The 14,531-nt window shown below is 49.5% G+C and overlaps 1 protein-coding gene across 1 annotated transcript; it reads right to left on the minus strand.

The window, feature by feature from the left end:
* Positions 1 to 853: 853 nt before the first annotated feature.
* LOC128335642 (BTB/POZ domain-containing protein KCTD16-like) lies at positions 854 to 13,648 on the minus strand. The gene is made up of 3 exons (XM_053274244.1): positions 13,536 to 13,648; positions 7,265 to 7,390; positions 854 to 1,713 (listed from the first exon to the last, which is right to left on the minus strand). Exon 3 carries the CDS (start codon positions 1,664 to 1,666, stop codon positions 1,145 to 1,147), a length of 522 nt encoding a protein of 173 aa, XP_053130219.1. The 5' UTR covers positions 1,667 to 1,713; positions 7,265 to 7,390; positions 13,536 to 13,648; the 3' UTR covers positions 854 to 1,144.
* Between the last annotated feature and the right edge of the window lie 883 nt (positions 13,649 to 14,531).

The raw sequence follows: 14,531 nt of genomic DNA on the forward strand, positions 1-14,531 counted from the left end.
CATCCACTGCTAAATAGTTTTTGAAATATTAAAAGATGAACGAGCTTGACTTGTATTTTTCAGCTGATATTATGGTAAAATTATCTGAAAGATGGGTGTCAGATGTTTGGACAGGGGGCGCAATTTCAGTGCTTGCCCTAGGCGCTATTTTCCCTAGATACGCCTCTGTTCTGGTAGCAAGCATGACTTGTCCCCTTAGCTAAGCAGGGTCTACCCTGGTTGCTTATGAATGGGAGACTTGATGTGTGAGCACTGTAAGAAATTCCTCTTAGGGGATGGAGCTGCTCTGGGAAGAGCAGAAGGTTTCAAGTTCCCTCCCTGGCAGAAACTCCAAGATAGGACAAGATTTTTTTTTTTTAATAGGACAAGATTTTTTTTAATTGAACCAACAAACTACCAAAGCATACAGTACGTTACCAAAGCACAATTATAGACAAAGTGGTTGTTTGTACATCATATATCTACAAAGATTTACACACAAGGATTTGGTAACCCACAGGGTTATAAAGCATATGCAGGCAGAGGGCTGAGAGAGATTCCTGCCTGCAACCTTGGAGAAGCCTCTGCCAGTCTGTGTAGACAATATTGTGATAGATGGACCAATGGTCTGACTCAGTATATGGCAGCTTCCTATGTTCCTGTGTTCACTGTTATTCCCCTCCAGTATCTAATACTTAGGGGTATACTGCCTCTGACTCTGGAAGTTAAATTTAGCTATCATGGTTGCTGGCAAGTGATAGATGGTCTCCTCCTCCTCCTCCTCCTCCTCCTCCTCCTCCTCCTCCTCCTCCTCCTCCTCCTCCTCCTCCTCCAATTTTATCCTCTTTTTAATGAGGACATCAGAAAAGCCTTGCTGGATCAAACGGGGTGGCGTGGTGCTCATTTGCATTTCCAGCTTCATCCTACAGTGACAACCAGATGCCCCCCAAAGAAGCCCCAATGAGTTCCCCCCAGGATTCCCTTCAGTCCAAAGGGGGCCCTGCATCTCCAAGTCAACTGAGTCCACCATGGCTGCCCCTTTGAGTCCCTCTTTCCCCTCACCCTGCTCAGAGGCAAAGGGCCAGGGTGCTCGGAGGGCATGCTGGAGACCCTCGGCCCACCCCCTCAGTGGGACATATCTCAGCTCCAGGAAGTTCTCCATCCCTCAGAGCTGGTATTTCTTCAGCAGCTCATGTTGCCACTGGCGCTTCTTGTTGGGGAAAGAGACCGGGATCTTGATCTTCTGGAAGTCTGCAATGCATTTCCCCAGCTCGGACTGGAGAGCTCTCCTCTCCTCACTGACGCGTGGTACTGCCGCCGGGCAGCTCTCGAACCCGTTCTCCTTGATGCTGGTGTGGTCACTGTTCCTCCTCTGCCCTGCCTGCTTGACCTCTTCCAGCTTCTTGAGGGGCTTGGAAAGGTCCAAGGTGTTGGGTCTCTGGGGGCCACACTCTTCCGGGGCTTCTGGCCAGGGCAGGGAGGCCAAAGATCCCGCTTCTGAAGGGGGGCCTTTATCAGGTGGAGGAGGCAGGACCATATCTGGGTCACAGCAGCCCCCGGTGGATAAATCAGAGCTCGGATCCTTGCAGGCCTCTGGGCTTCGGCATGCCCCTTGTGTTGTTACGGGGGCGCTCACAGTTGTGACGATGGGGGAGCTCTCCACAGCAGCGACAGGAGCACACTCCATGGCTGCCAGTGGACGGATCTCAACAGTGCTCACTGAAGCTCCAGCCACTGGAGGAAAGAACAGGAGACCCAGGTTAGTAGCCACCTGAGCCCAGACTCTGAACCTCACAAGACCTCTCAAAAGCCTCCCCATCTCTGACAGCTTCTTAAAAGTCCTTAAAGACACATTTATTCACCCAAGCTTTTAAATGAAAATCGTGGTTTCAAATGGTTTTAATGTTTTGATTTTTGTTTTATTTGCTTTCTGTTGTTGTACATTGCCCGGAGATGCAAGTTGGGGGGTAGTATAAAAATATGATAGATAGATAGATAGATAGATAGATAGATAGATAGATAGATAGAAGGAAGAAACAGGACCCCTGCATCCTCTGCAGAACCACCAAAGGGTGCCTCCTCAAACAGCCCCTGTCCCAGAAGTCTACAATATTAAGGGACCCAAGCAGTATTCCCTGTAACAGGGATTCCCAGAGGTTGTTGACTACAGCTCCCATAATTCCCAGCCAAAGGTCATTGCAGCTGAGGATGCTGGGAGTTGGAGCCAACAACATCTGGGAATCCCTGCACTCCATCTCTGGGCCCTCTCAGATCACCCCGGGGCTTCAGGCACAATGACAACAAGTCTGTTCAGATGTCCAGGACTAGCAATGCAATGCCTGTTTGCCTGCCCAAAACTCCCTCCATCAGCTCTACTCTGTCATCGTGACCCCTTCCCCAAGCAGCAGCTCATAGGCCAACCCTGGAAAAGGGGAGCGGTCAAGGGAGAAACTTGAGTTTTGAAACCTCAGCATTCGCCCCATGAATCAACTCAAGCATTACCATTTTGCATGCACCAAGCAGCTGGCTGACTCCCACATGCTCATTCCCCCTTTGCTGTGAGTGGTCCTGAGTTCCATCCTGCCATAACATTGCCGCTAGATGGCAGAAGGATTGCCGCCATCATTGGGAGCAGCAGGAATCCTTGGGAGTCATTCCAGTTGATTAAGTGGCCACTTCAGCGTGGCAGAGAAAAGCTCAGATTGATTGGCGCTTGTCTCTGCCCAGGGCTGTTCTGTGGCACTGAAGATTTGGGAACAAGCCCAAGGTCCTCTGGGGGCCTGAAGAGCTGGCTTCTTTTAGCAAGTCTGAAAAGAACTGCAGAGGAGAAAGTCAAACTGTATTCAGCACACAGCTGCTGCCTACCCTCTTTAAAGAGTTTGCAGAATGAAAAAAGGGGCGAGGGCAGAGCTGGAGGGAAACGCTTTCCTTCCATCCATATTCCCAACAGACTCTGTCCCCAAAGCCCTGTCAGCTCCTGTGGGGCCAGCAGAAGCCACTGGCCAACTCCACTATCCAGGTTGCTGCCATGGACAAAGGCGAGGGCGGTCACGAGGCTACAACTAAGCAAAACAGAGGGAAAGGAACCCACCCGTGACTAGAGCGAGAATGTATTAAGAGATCATATGTTGCAATAAAACAACTGAAAATATATACTAATGACCATGGACATTAGTTGCCATTAGTTGCCATGGACATTAGTTGCCATGGACATTAGTTGCCATTAATTGCCATGGCAGCACCCTGGCAAAACAGAGGGAAAGGAACCCACCCGTGACGAAAGCGAGAATGTATTAAGAGATCATCTGTTACCATAAAACAACTGAAAATATATACTAATGACCAATGAGACAAGGGTAAGAAAATTAATAGCTAAACCATGAGAGACAACTCATAATGAAACATAAATGATAATGGTTAAACATGAATAATGGTCAAAACCATCTAATGGAGATATTCCTAAACAAGGCAAATGTGGGCTGCTTAAGAACTGAATGAGATCGGCAGGGCTGTAAGCTGACTGTCCCTAACTGGCTAACATCAAAAAATAGCTGAAAAAAAGGAGTATCTCCACTAGATGGTTTTGACCATTATTCATGTTTAACCATTATCATTTATGTTTCATTATGAGTTGTCTCTCATGGTTTAGCTATTAATTTTCTTACCCTTGTCTCATTGGTCATTAGTATATATTTTCAGTTGTTTTATTGCAACAGATGATCTCTTAATACATTCTCGCTTTCGTCACGGGTGGGTTCCTTTCCCTCTGTTTTGCCAGGGTGCTGCTATGGCAATTTCTCCTTGGCTGAGAAGTGCCTGCCCTGGTTTGACTCATGACCAGAGGACCGGCTGCAATGAGGTTCAGCGGGATTCCTTTCCAGGATAAAGAGCCCGCTTTGTCTGTTCATTGCTGCATTCTTTTCCTACAGTTATTATTTTAGAAAAGCAGCAAGTGACATTGTTGCTTAATGCTAGTCCTCAAACGGAATGATGGTGTCCAACAGCACCTGGCCTTTTCAGCCGCACAAATATCCCTGGGAGATTATGCAGTTAGACTTGGCAGGGCAGAGGGATGCTTTTGTGCGAGAAAATGACATGCTTGCCTTCCCTAACATGATTAGGCAGAGGTTTAGGGTTGAGTAGTGATTCACACAACCATTTTTCCATCCCGGTGAAGTGAGGTTTGGATTGAGCTGGCTCTGATATTTTGCAACACTGAGCCTATTTTGTACTGTGTCGCTTGATGTTTTGCTTTTAAGATCACTGTGGCTACAGCTGAACATTAGCGAGAAGATCTTAGGACGTACAGAAGTGAAGGTCCATATCCCAAAATGGGGGACCAGGGTGAGTTAAAACAAGGGTTACTGGTGGCTAAAAATGTTAAATTTCGGCTGGATTTTCGTGGCTGCTTTTCTGCCCCCAGGGGTTAGCCTGCCTCACCCGATCCTGGCGTGTGAGCCTGGCAGTTGATCACCTTTTGCTGCTGGATTGCTGTGGTACAGCCCATACGGAATTCCAGTTAGTGGTTCTTGGGCAGGGGAGTGGACTGCAGGAGCCATTAGAGCCTCCAAGACTCTGGTGGAAATCCTGGCAGCCTTCGTGCTGCCTTCACACTTCCAGCCACACTCCCATCAGCCCCTATGCGAGAACAGGCAGCCACAGCAGCTCCTCCGAGCATGCTTGACTACATTCAGCAATCCCCCCAGAGTGCTTTATCAACAACAACAACAACTTATATATTTACATACCACCTTTCAACAAAAGTTTCCAAAGTGGCTTACACAGAGAAATAACAAACAAATAAAATGGATCCCTGTCCCCAAAGGGCTCACTAAAAAGGAATATAAGATAGACACCAGCAACAGCCACAGGAGGGGTGCTGTGCTGGGGGTTTCACCACAGAGTAGGGGGCAGCCTCTGAAGGAGGAGAGTTGGTCTTGTGGTAGCAAGCATGAATGGTCCTCTTTGCTAAGCAGGTCTTCCCTGGTTTGCATTTGAATGGGAGACTACCCGTGTGGGCACTGTAAGAAGGTTCCAAGTTCCCTCCCTGGCAGCGTCGATAAGATTGGGCTGAGAGAGACTACAGCCTGTAACCTTGTCTGCATAGACAATACTGCGCTAGATAGACCAATGGTCTGACTCCGTGTGATGAAACGGGGGTGACTCTATGCTTTCCTGGGATCTCCTTTAACTTAACCTCATTTAAGCATCATTTTTTAACACATAGGTTCTTGAGGGCACAAACCACTCGTCACTCAGGACAGACTAAAGAGCATTTGTGGGCCCGCAGGGGGTGTGGAGGCCCTGGACTTTGGAACCGAAGTCCAGGGCTAAGAGCACCTCTGGTTGCAGGGGAGTAGCAGTAGGAGAGAGGGCATGCCCTCACCTCTTGCCTGTGGGCTTCTCAGAGGCATCTGGTGGGCCACTGTGTGAAACAGGATGCTGGTCTAGATAGGCCTTGGGCCGCCTGATCCAGCAGGGCTGTTCTTATGTTCTTACCCCAGGATGGGGTGGGCAGGGCATACCATTCCCTGCAGCTTCCCACTGTGAGTTAGGCAGCTGGCAAGAGGCATGGGACCAGCATCCTCCTCAGACACATTGCTCTCTGGCTGGCTTTGCAGGACGGAGTATGCCCACAACAGGGGTAGAGCCACCATCGAGTGGATGGGTTGAAAGAACCCAGGCCGCCATCTTGCACTCCAGACACACACCCTATGTCTGACATCAGACATGAGGGGCTGATTTAGCTCCCAAACCGGGCCACGCAGCCCTGTTTTTGAGCTAAATCAGCCAGAGCACAGCCAGAGTGACTCCTTTAACTCCTGCCTCCAAGAGGGGAGTGGCACCGGCCAAGGCGATCCAGCATCCACGCAACACACCCCTGGCTTTTCCTCAGCAACATGCAGCACTGAGACTCCAAAAGCCAGAGTCCTTGAAGGAAGGAGCGAGGCTGCATTTCAATCACTGCCTGCATTACCTGTGCCACTTGGCTTGTCCTTCACTGTCAGTGGGACGTGTCAGGGGCTTTTCTGATGCTCAAGATCATCAGAAACAACAAGGGCCAAGAGGCAAACCAGGCACAGTTGGGCAGAATTAAAATCAAAGAGCAGCTCTTATCACCAGCAAAGGAAAGGACCAGGAGTTTCAATTAGGAAAGGAGAACAACGCGAGGATTGGGTGATAACTGCAGTCTTCTTCGGGAGGGCCTTTTATGTCTAAAAGGAAGCAGAGACAACTGCCAAGATGTGCTGAAGAGGGTGGAAATGGGAGAAAGACAACCTCCCCTGATTAGTGATGTAGTCAAAAATTCGGAAGTGCAGCCCCCGTAGCCACACCCACCATGACAGCCACACCCATCCCAATGGCCACACCCCTCACCTAGACAGATACAATAATGGGGAGGGGGGGTCTGTTACAAGAAGTCAAGGATCATGTAGACTAGAATGGATGTCAGAGAATGCCCACTGAAATGCACTGGTTCCTTCCAAATGGCCATCAGGATGTGTGGAATTTCCGAATGGCCATTGGCCATTCGGAAATTCAGTGCACTCCACGGCCATTTGGAAAGGAGCAGCGCATTTCAGTGGGCATTCTCTGACATTCATTTTAGGATGTCCTGACACTAGTCCGCTATAGGTCTTGCATGCTGAAGGTCCCAGGTTCAATCCCGGGCAGCATCTCCAGGATCAGCTGCGAGAGATTTCTGCCTGAAACCATGGCCACTATTGTCCACAGCCAGTCGGTGTAGACAATATTGAGCTAGATGGAACAATGGTCAGACTCAGCATAATGCAGCTTCCTATGATTCCAGGAAGAATCGTAATACACACTTGGAATAGCAAGAGCTGCACATTATTTCCAATGTAGAAAGCCAGGGCATTGGTGTCCCTGCTGGGACCCTGGAGGGGGAAAGTAGCCAAAAAGTAGCCAAAAAAAACAAAAAAAAGGCAAACCCTTTTTGTTTAAAGGTAAAGGGGCAGCAAAAGGCTTCTTGTCTACGGGCGGTAAAAAGCTTAATCCGCCTCTGGCAGCATCTTCAGGAAAGACCTCTGCCTGAAACCTTGGAGAGCTGCTGCCAGTCAGTGTAGAGGATGATACGGAGCTAGATGGGCCAAGGTCATGACTTGGCAGAAGGCGGCTTCAGATGACTACCTTGCCACTATCACCTGTATCACAGGTGAGTTCTTCTGGTGGCACAGGCCTGGGAGCTGTAGCCAGGCATCTCTTTGGGCATCAGGTCCTCCCTGCAAGTGGACAAGAAGCCCCCTGAGATAAGCCATCTCACCTGGAAGGACAGCTGCAGCTTCTGTTTTGATGTCCAGGATGGGCTCCGAGGAGGAGGTGAGGTGCTTTCGGATATTTTGCTCCAGTTCTGTGGGTGCAGGAGCCGCCACGCTGAGCCACAAGCTTCCTAGAACAGCCAGAGCCAGACAGAGAAACAACAGTGAGACTCTTGGATCCTATCTGAGCTGAAACTAATTTGGGAAAGAAATCCTCAGCCAAATTTCTCTGAGCTCAGGTCCCTTTTGGAAATCAGTCATATTGATCTGCTCTGAACTGGTCTTCTTCCTCTGCTTAGTTCCTTGCTGGAATTGCAGCTGCTCTCCTCGCCAGACTGACACTGGGGACCCCATAGGCCCCACCTTGGAATGGGGCACCATGCAATTATTTACACATGTGCAGAAGAGCCACCTAATGGCGCAGCAAGGAAATGGAAGATAGGAAGATGCTGAAAGGCATCATCTCATACTGCATGGGAGATGGGAATGGTAAACCTCACCTGTATTCTACCAAAGAAAACCACAGGGCTCTTGTGGGCGCCAGGAGTCGATACCAACTCGACGGCACACTTTACCTTTACTTTAATAGCACTTCACACTAGCATTATAGGGCGAATCCCTACAGGGGACTATCTTTCCTGCAGGATCTCCTGATGAGTGAAACAGCTCTGGACCAGCCAAGAACTGTGCTGTAGTAGGCAATTCTGCTAAAAAAAAAAAAAAAAGCATGCACAGGGAGGATGAATCTCCATCTCCTTCTCCCTCTGAGAATTGTCCCACGGAGCGTCAGCATATATGAACACAAACGCCCCTGAGGTGACATTTTTAAAGAGGCTTTTCATTCACATCAAAGTGGAGCAAAAATCTTCCCACATCTGCAGCCAGCTTGTTCTTTAGGAGGTCAGGAACACTTGCAAAAATCCTAATAATATGCACTATCTCAGGACTTCAAAGCAGGAGGCAAAATTACCCAGAGTGCACCAGGGCAAGGTTAGAAATGAAGGACCTTAATCTTGGCACCTGATGTTGCAAAACTCCCAAAGTGTCAGTCAGCAGAAATGGAGGACTAGCTGCCATCATGTGCTAGTTTGATGCAAATGCACACATCAGGGAAAAATATATATAAATTTGTGAGCCAGTATTTGTGGGTGAGGCAATAGGTATTTGTAGATATGGCAATCATTGCAAAGACAGGGCAGTGTATGCCCAAAGAAAAGGCAGAGGGGAAATAAACATCCCTCAAAGTGCTACACAGCTAATCATATATGGCTGCGTAACAATAGCACAGAGACAATTGAGAGTAAGGGCAGTGCCTCATGGACCATCACTGCCTTCACTCTGAATGGACAAATACTTTTGCCCCCTTTTTTTTGCCCTCCCACTGTAAAACTGGCAAAGGGAGTGCCTTTTGCCACGGCTAAACCTTTTTACAAAAAAAAAAAAAAAAAAGAGGCCCCCTTTTGACTCAGTCCCATCTTGAACAGTTGTGTAGAAGAGGCGATTTTGCCCAAATACAGCTTGCCGTTATTTATTTCCTGTTTAAAATTCAGCTAAACACTATGACAATTTTTTTAAAAAACGAACTAGGCAGATCTCTGCCAAAATGGCTTCCCATCAAAAAGCGGGGGAGGGGGAAGAGATTGGAAGGAGAAGAGGAAAAGAAGCCAATTCAGGTTGCATAATTAAGGTTACATATGAACAGGTGGGCTTGAACATTGATGGAGGGACTATTAGGAGGGAAGGACATGTGTGGCAGGTGCTCCCCTCATCCCACCAGACAGACCACGTTATGCAGGGATGAGAAAACAGAGCATCAGACTCCATGTCCATCTTGTCCAGTATCCTGTTTCCCACAGGAAACAGGCCAGGCAGGAAGCCTCCAGAAAGTCCACAAGCAGGACAGGAAGACAATACCCCTCTCCCTCTGTCACTGCCCAGCAAGTGGCATTCAGAGGTAGACTGCCTCTGATGATGGAGGTTCTGTGCACTTGTCATGGCTGACAGCGGCTGATCGACCTGCCCTCCAGGAATGTGTCTAACCCCCCAGTGGCCATCACCAGCTGTGGCAGCAAATTCCATACATGAATAATGGTAAAGTGTGCCATCGAGTCAGTGTCGACTCCTGGCGCTCACAGAGCCCTCTGGTTTTCTTGGGTAGAATACAGGAGGGGTTGACCATTGCCTCCTCCCGCTCAGTTTGAGATGATGCCTTTCAGCACCTTCTTATATCGCTGCTGCCCAATATAGGTGTTTCCCATAATCTGGGAAACATACCAGCGGGGATTCGAACCAGCAACCTCTGGCTTGCTAGTCAAGTCATTTCCCCACTGTGCCATTAGGTGGCTTCCCATACATAAAATAATAATACATTAAACGGTGAGATACTTGCCTGTGCTTGAGCCTGCTCTTTTGTTACTCTGTTATATGGGGTGACCCATGAGTTCAAGCATTAGCAGAGAGGGAGAAAAGCCACGATCCACTTTCTCTCCTGCCAGGGGTCCCTCCATGCCGGATTTAGACACAAGCTAAGTCAAACTAAGGACGCTACAGCTTAGGGCTTCACATTATGCGAGGATCTCTGAATAACAATTTTTTTTTAAAGGACTAAATTTCAAATTCTGCTTAATTCATTTCCATTTAAAGGTATTTCTAATGTGAATAGGCTTATTGCAAGATCACCCTTTTTGTTCGATTAGGAGTTTTTCATTGCAGCTTTGCCAAGTAAAAATCAAGCTTTGTTAGTTCTATTTTCATGGTCCTTTTGTTGGAATAATAATGTTGGGGTTTTTTGTGATGCCATGTGGCCTTTTAAGCTTGACATCCCTTAGGGCCTCAACATGTCATAAGCCTGTGCTTGGACCCCTGCTCCACAACATGCACCACTTTATAAGTCTCTGCCCTGTGCCCTTTGCCTTCTAGTTCTATTAAAGGCACCCGACTCCTGCTGTCTTTGGCCTCTGGTTGCCCCAGTCAGAATTGACCATTTCTCCCCCCCGCCACCACCACCATAGCACAAGCTCCCCCGCACTCACCCTTTCCCATCAGGCCATCAGGACTGGCAGCCCCACCACCACCACCACCGCACAGATACCAGCAGCACTCCCTATCTCCCAGCAAGGTCTTCTCCCCGCTGGACTTCCTATTCCCAGCTAATTGGCATAGGGTGATTTCAGTGTGCAGCAAATTAGCAGCCAATTATGGGACCAGCCTGATGGGTCAGGATTCTGGCTGTGTGCTAATGAGTTGGCAAGGAGAAACGGTGCTGCTGAGCATGGCTCCCCGTCTGAGATGCGTCCATGAGCAGTGCCTTAGAGCCAGCCTTGGGCCACTGGTTCTCTTCACTGGCCAGTGCCACTCCATTTCCCGGGACACCCTTGACGAGGGGATGCAGTGGGCTTTACAGGGAGGGACAGAGGGAGATCATGGCCATGCACGGAGCTTCTCCCAGGTGGGCAGAGCTGCCCCAAACGAATCACACAAAACCATTCACCTAATTCTTGACACACACTGTGGCCCCTATTTGGATGTGTGTCCATTATCCCATTCACTCCAGACTCTCCCAATTGCCTGGTTTCTGTTATTGGGTGCCTAATTGTTTCCTGTTGGACTGGTTCACTGTTCTTACTAAGAGGGTTACTAAGGTTGCCTGAGCCCCTACCCCCCCCCCCCAGCACAGGGTCTCTGACTGGGGTGGGGGTGGGGCATCTGGTTTGCAATGCACATCCATGTCAACACACATGCGTGGACCAGAAGGACCAGCCTGCTGTTGCTCATGAAGAGGATGGTCATTCCTGTGAACAGTTGTTAACGGACTGAAGTGCAATTATGAGTGGGTGGGCGTGTTTCACACTTCATCTAAATAACAAACACGTTCTTGGTTTTCACAGCAGTGGGGAAGGGAGTAATTGCAGAGTAATGGGGAGATCAGAGGGGCAGCCCATCAGCAGTGGGTAATAAGGTGGGGCCCTGGATGCCAGAGATGTGATAGGTATGGCTCTGTGAACTCTGTGAACTCTTGGCCATAGGAACATAGGAAGCTGCCATATACCGAGTCAGACCGTTGGTCCATCTCGCTCAGAATTGTCTACCTAGACTGGCAGTGGCTTCTCCAAGGTTGCAGGCAGGAGTCTCTCTCAGCCCTATCTTGGAGAAGCCAGGGAAGGAACTTGGAGCCTAGATGCTCTTCCCAGAACAGCTCCATCCCCTAAGGAGGATATCTTACAGTGCTCATACTTCTACTCTCCCATTCATATTCAACCAGGGTGGACCCTGCTTAGCTAAGGGGATAGGTCATGCTTGCTACCACAAGACCAGCTCTCCTCCCTATTAGGGAGGGCGATATTTTGCATCTACTGCTGGGGTGATGCTGAATCCTGCACTTTCCACTCCCTGCTCTTTGAACCCCAAGTGAGCCTTTCCCCAAAGTGCATGGGCAAGGGGCTCTCTGCACCCTCCATGCTGCCCTAGCGTAGTACCACAGAAGGCAGAATTCGGCAGCTGCATGCAACTTCTCCCTTCCCAGCACTGCAATGCAGAGAAAAGGGGCACTTCGTAGCATTTCCCCAGACTTGCCAGCCCTCCATTCCAGAAGCCCTGGATTAATCTGCTTGCTTCCCAACAGGGATCTCGGGATGAGCTTATCCTTTCTCCAGGTCATCACAAACCAGGAGGAGGAGGAGCAGCAGAGCAGGAAACAGGGAGCCCCTGGATCTGGGCCCCAGCGAGCAAGCACAGGCCAGGAGGGGGCAGGCCTCTGCTTCCGTGCCCAGAGTGGCCATCTTGAGGCCCCTGCTGCCATGCTGCTGAACTGGCCCAGCCAAACCCCCTCTGCTCCAGCAGCTACTCAGCAGGCCCAGGTAGCCGCCTTTCCTCCTGGAGTTCCTCCCCTGCAGGTCTGAGCCGCTGCTGAAGCTAATGCTTATTAAAGATTTAAAAGGCAAGCTGTCAGCAGTGTTGCTAAGAGAGGGGCTTTTTCCTGTTATAGCTCGAACCATTCTCTAATACTAATAGGATTACAGGAAGGGAGGAGAAGAGATGGCCCCACAGAAGCTGAGCTGACCTACTAAGCGCTCAGTGGGGACCAGGGTCTGGTGCGCTCCACCAGACAGCCCCTTCTCCGCCTTTCCAGCCAGGCAGGTGGAGATGGCGGGGCGCACCGCAGCCGGTGACGGGAAGAGAGGGCGTGAGAGAGGAGCGGCAGTGCCGCAAGAAGTGGCCCACAGCCAAGATCCTGCTGACCCAGGTGTGGCATCTGCAAGAGCCAAAGGCGCTGTTGACTCTGTGCTTAAAAAAGAAAAGAAAAGCCACCTTCCTCAACGGGGAGCCCTGGTGGAATGCACTTCCCCTAGCTGTTTCCAATACAGCCACATGCTACAGGTGGAAGAGTCCAGCAGAAACCTTTCCTCCCAAAGTTCACAATAAAGATGCAGACGAAGAGTTGGGGAGATGCAGAGGCCAGAGGAAAGAGGGTTCTTCCCCCACCCCACTTGCCAAGGGGCGGAGGGAGCCATCTGTGATAGCAGTTCTGGGCTCAGTCCCTCCTGACACAAGAGCCTCTCTGCCCGCGAGGCCCTGGAGGGGTGTTGCCAGCTAGGGGCAACTGTGCTCTTTGGCCTCCACCAGTGTGGACAGCAAGAGCCTTCTGCTGCTTCAACGCAGGCTTTGGAAGAGGAGGAGGAGAGGGATGCTTGTCCTTCCCTGACTAGCTTGCACTTCTGGACAAGGGCTGAAGTCAGGGAGACGACAGACTACCTTGTGGAGCCTGAAGCAGCAAGGTTACAAGGCCAGGTGGAGCCCCTGTGGGCTACTCAAGTGAGCTCCAGCCCTCCGTGGTGTAGCAAGCCAAGCTGTGTTGGCAGTGCAGGCAGTGAAACAGCCACTGGGCCCTGCTGCCAAAGCCCCCAGACCCCACTTGCAAGCAACCCAAGGAGGCCCATGGCGTGATGTTTGCAGACCCTTCCTTGGAGCACTTTCCTTATGAGGAAAGGTGGAAGAATGAAGGGGGTGCTGTTTTAGTACAGAGAAAACACATCGTAGGCTACAATGATGCATGGTGTGGAGGAAGGGGCAAGGGAGAAGAATTTCCTCCTTCTCCTCTCACCATGCTAGAGCTTGGGTTATCCAGTGAAGTTGCCAGACAGGAGATGCAGGACAGGCCCAAGAAAAAGCTGCGCCTCCATCAAAGAATTGCTTTCTGAGAATCGGGCAACCCAAGCAAGACTCCACACATCCTGCAATTTCCAGTCTCTTCCACTTCAGTTCTAACATGTGCCTTACCTGGGAAGCCGCAGTTTTCCGTCTCCTTCTGCAAGCTCTGGCCAGGGGCTGTAGGACCTAGAAAAAAAACCAATACAAGCAGTTTACTCTTGCCTCCTGTCTCACCTGCGAGACTCTTTAAAAAAATCAACAACACCAAAAACCCTCCATAAAATTGTTTTCAGAATACAAATTTCTTCCCTGAAAGCACACAGGATCTTTTACACATCATAAACATGTACAGTTTTATTGTCATGTATATCAGCCCCCAAAACTCCAGAACACAAGATAATCCAAATGTATTTAGCAATATCTTGACTCTGAATGGCCATCTTCTGTAGTTTGTATCATCCAGCAATTCAACAGTAGGATGCTTCCCCCCAGATTCAAAAGTAGTCAGCTTTCTTGCCTAAACACTCCTTTCAAAAAATTCTGGGTTCCTGGGCCCATAACCCAGTGTTTCAGAGTAATTACTTATCCCCTAAAAATAATTGAACAAGAAGCCATTTCTCAACATGAGTTTGATATTCATTACTAACTAAACATAGGCTAAGAAAACAATAAGCAGACCAACAATCTCTTATGCAGAGAGAAGGAAAACCTTTCAGTTTGAATTCAAGGCAACCAGTAAGAAGCAGACAAACCGTGACTCCACCCCCAAGTCAATACATAGAGATATTCACATAGAGAAGCATGCCCATACAAAAAACTTTGTTAACGTAGAGTAGAGTTTGTTAACGCAGCCAGGCAGGTGGGGCCGTGGGTGGGCAGAGGGAAGGAAGGAGGCTAGTTGAACTCACTTTTCCCCCAGATGAGCAATCACATGTTTCTGGGAGGCACCCTTCTCTGTGTCTGCTGTGGCTGAACATAGCCCCAGAAAACACATGATCCCAGAGCCTGGGTTAATGGCTCACTGAAGCCCTTAACCCCAGCTAAGAACTGGGTTTAAAAGAGGGGCTAGGTGGCACTGCTCCACTGGGATAGGGCCCAATCCTGGTGGTCCTCACATGCAGCCTA

The sequence above is a fragment of the Hemicordylus capensis genome, chromosome 11 (genome assembly GCF_027244095.1).
Source record: "Hemicordylus capensis ecotype Gifberg chromosome 11, rHemCap1.1.pri, whole genome shotgun sequence".
Lineage (NCBI taxonomy): Eukaryota > Metazoa > Chordata > Lepidosauria > Squamata > Cordylidae > Hemicordylus > Hemicordylus capensis.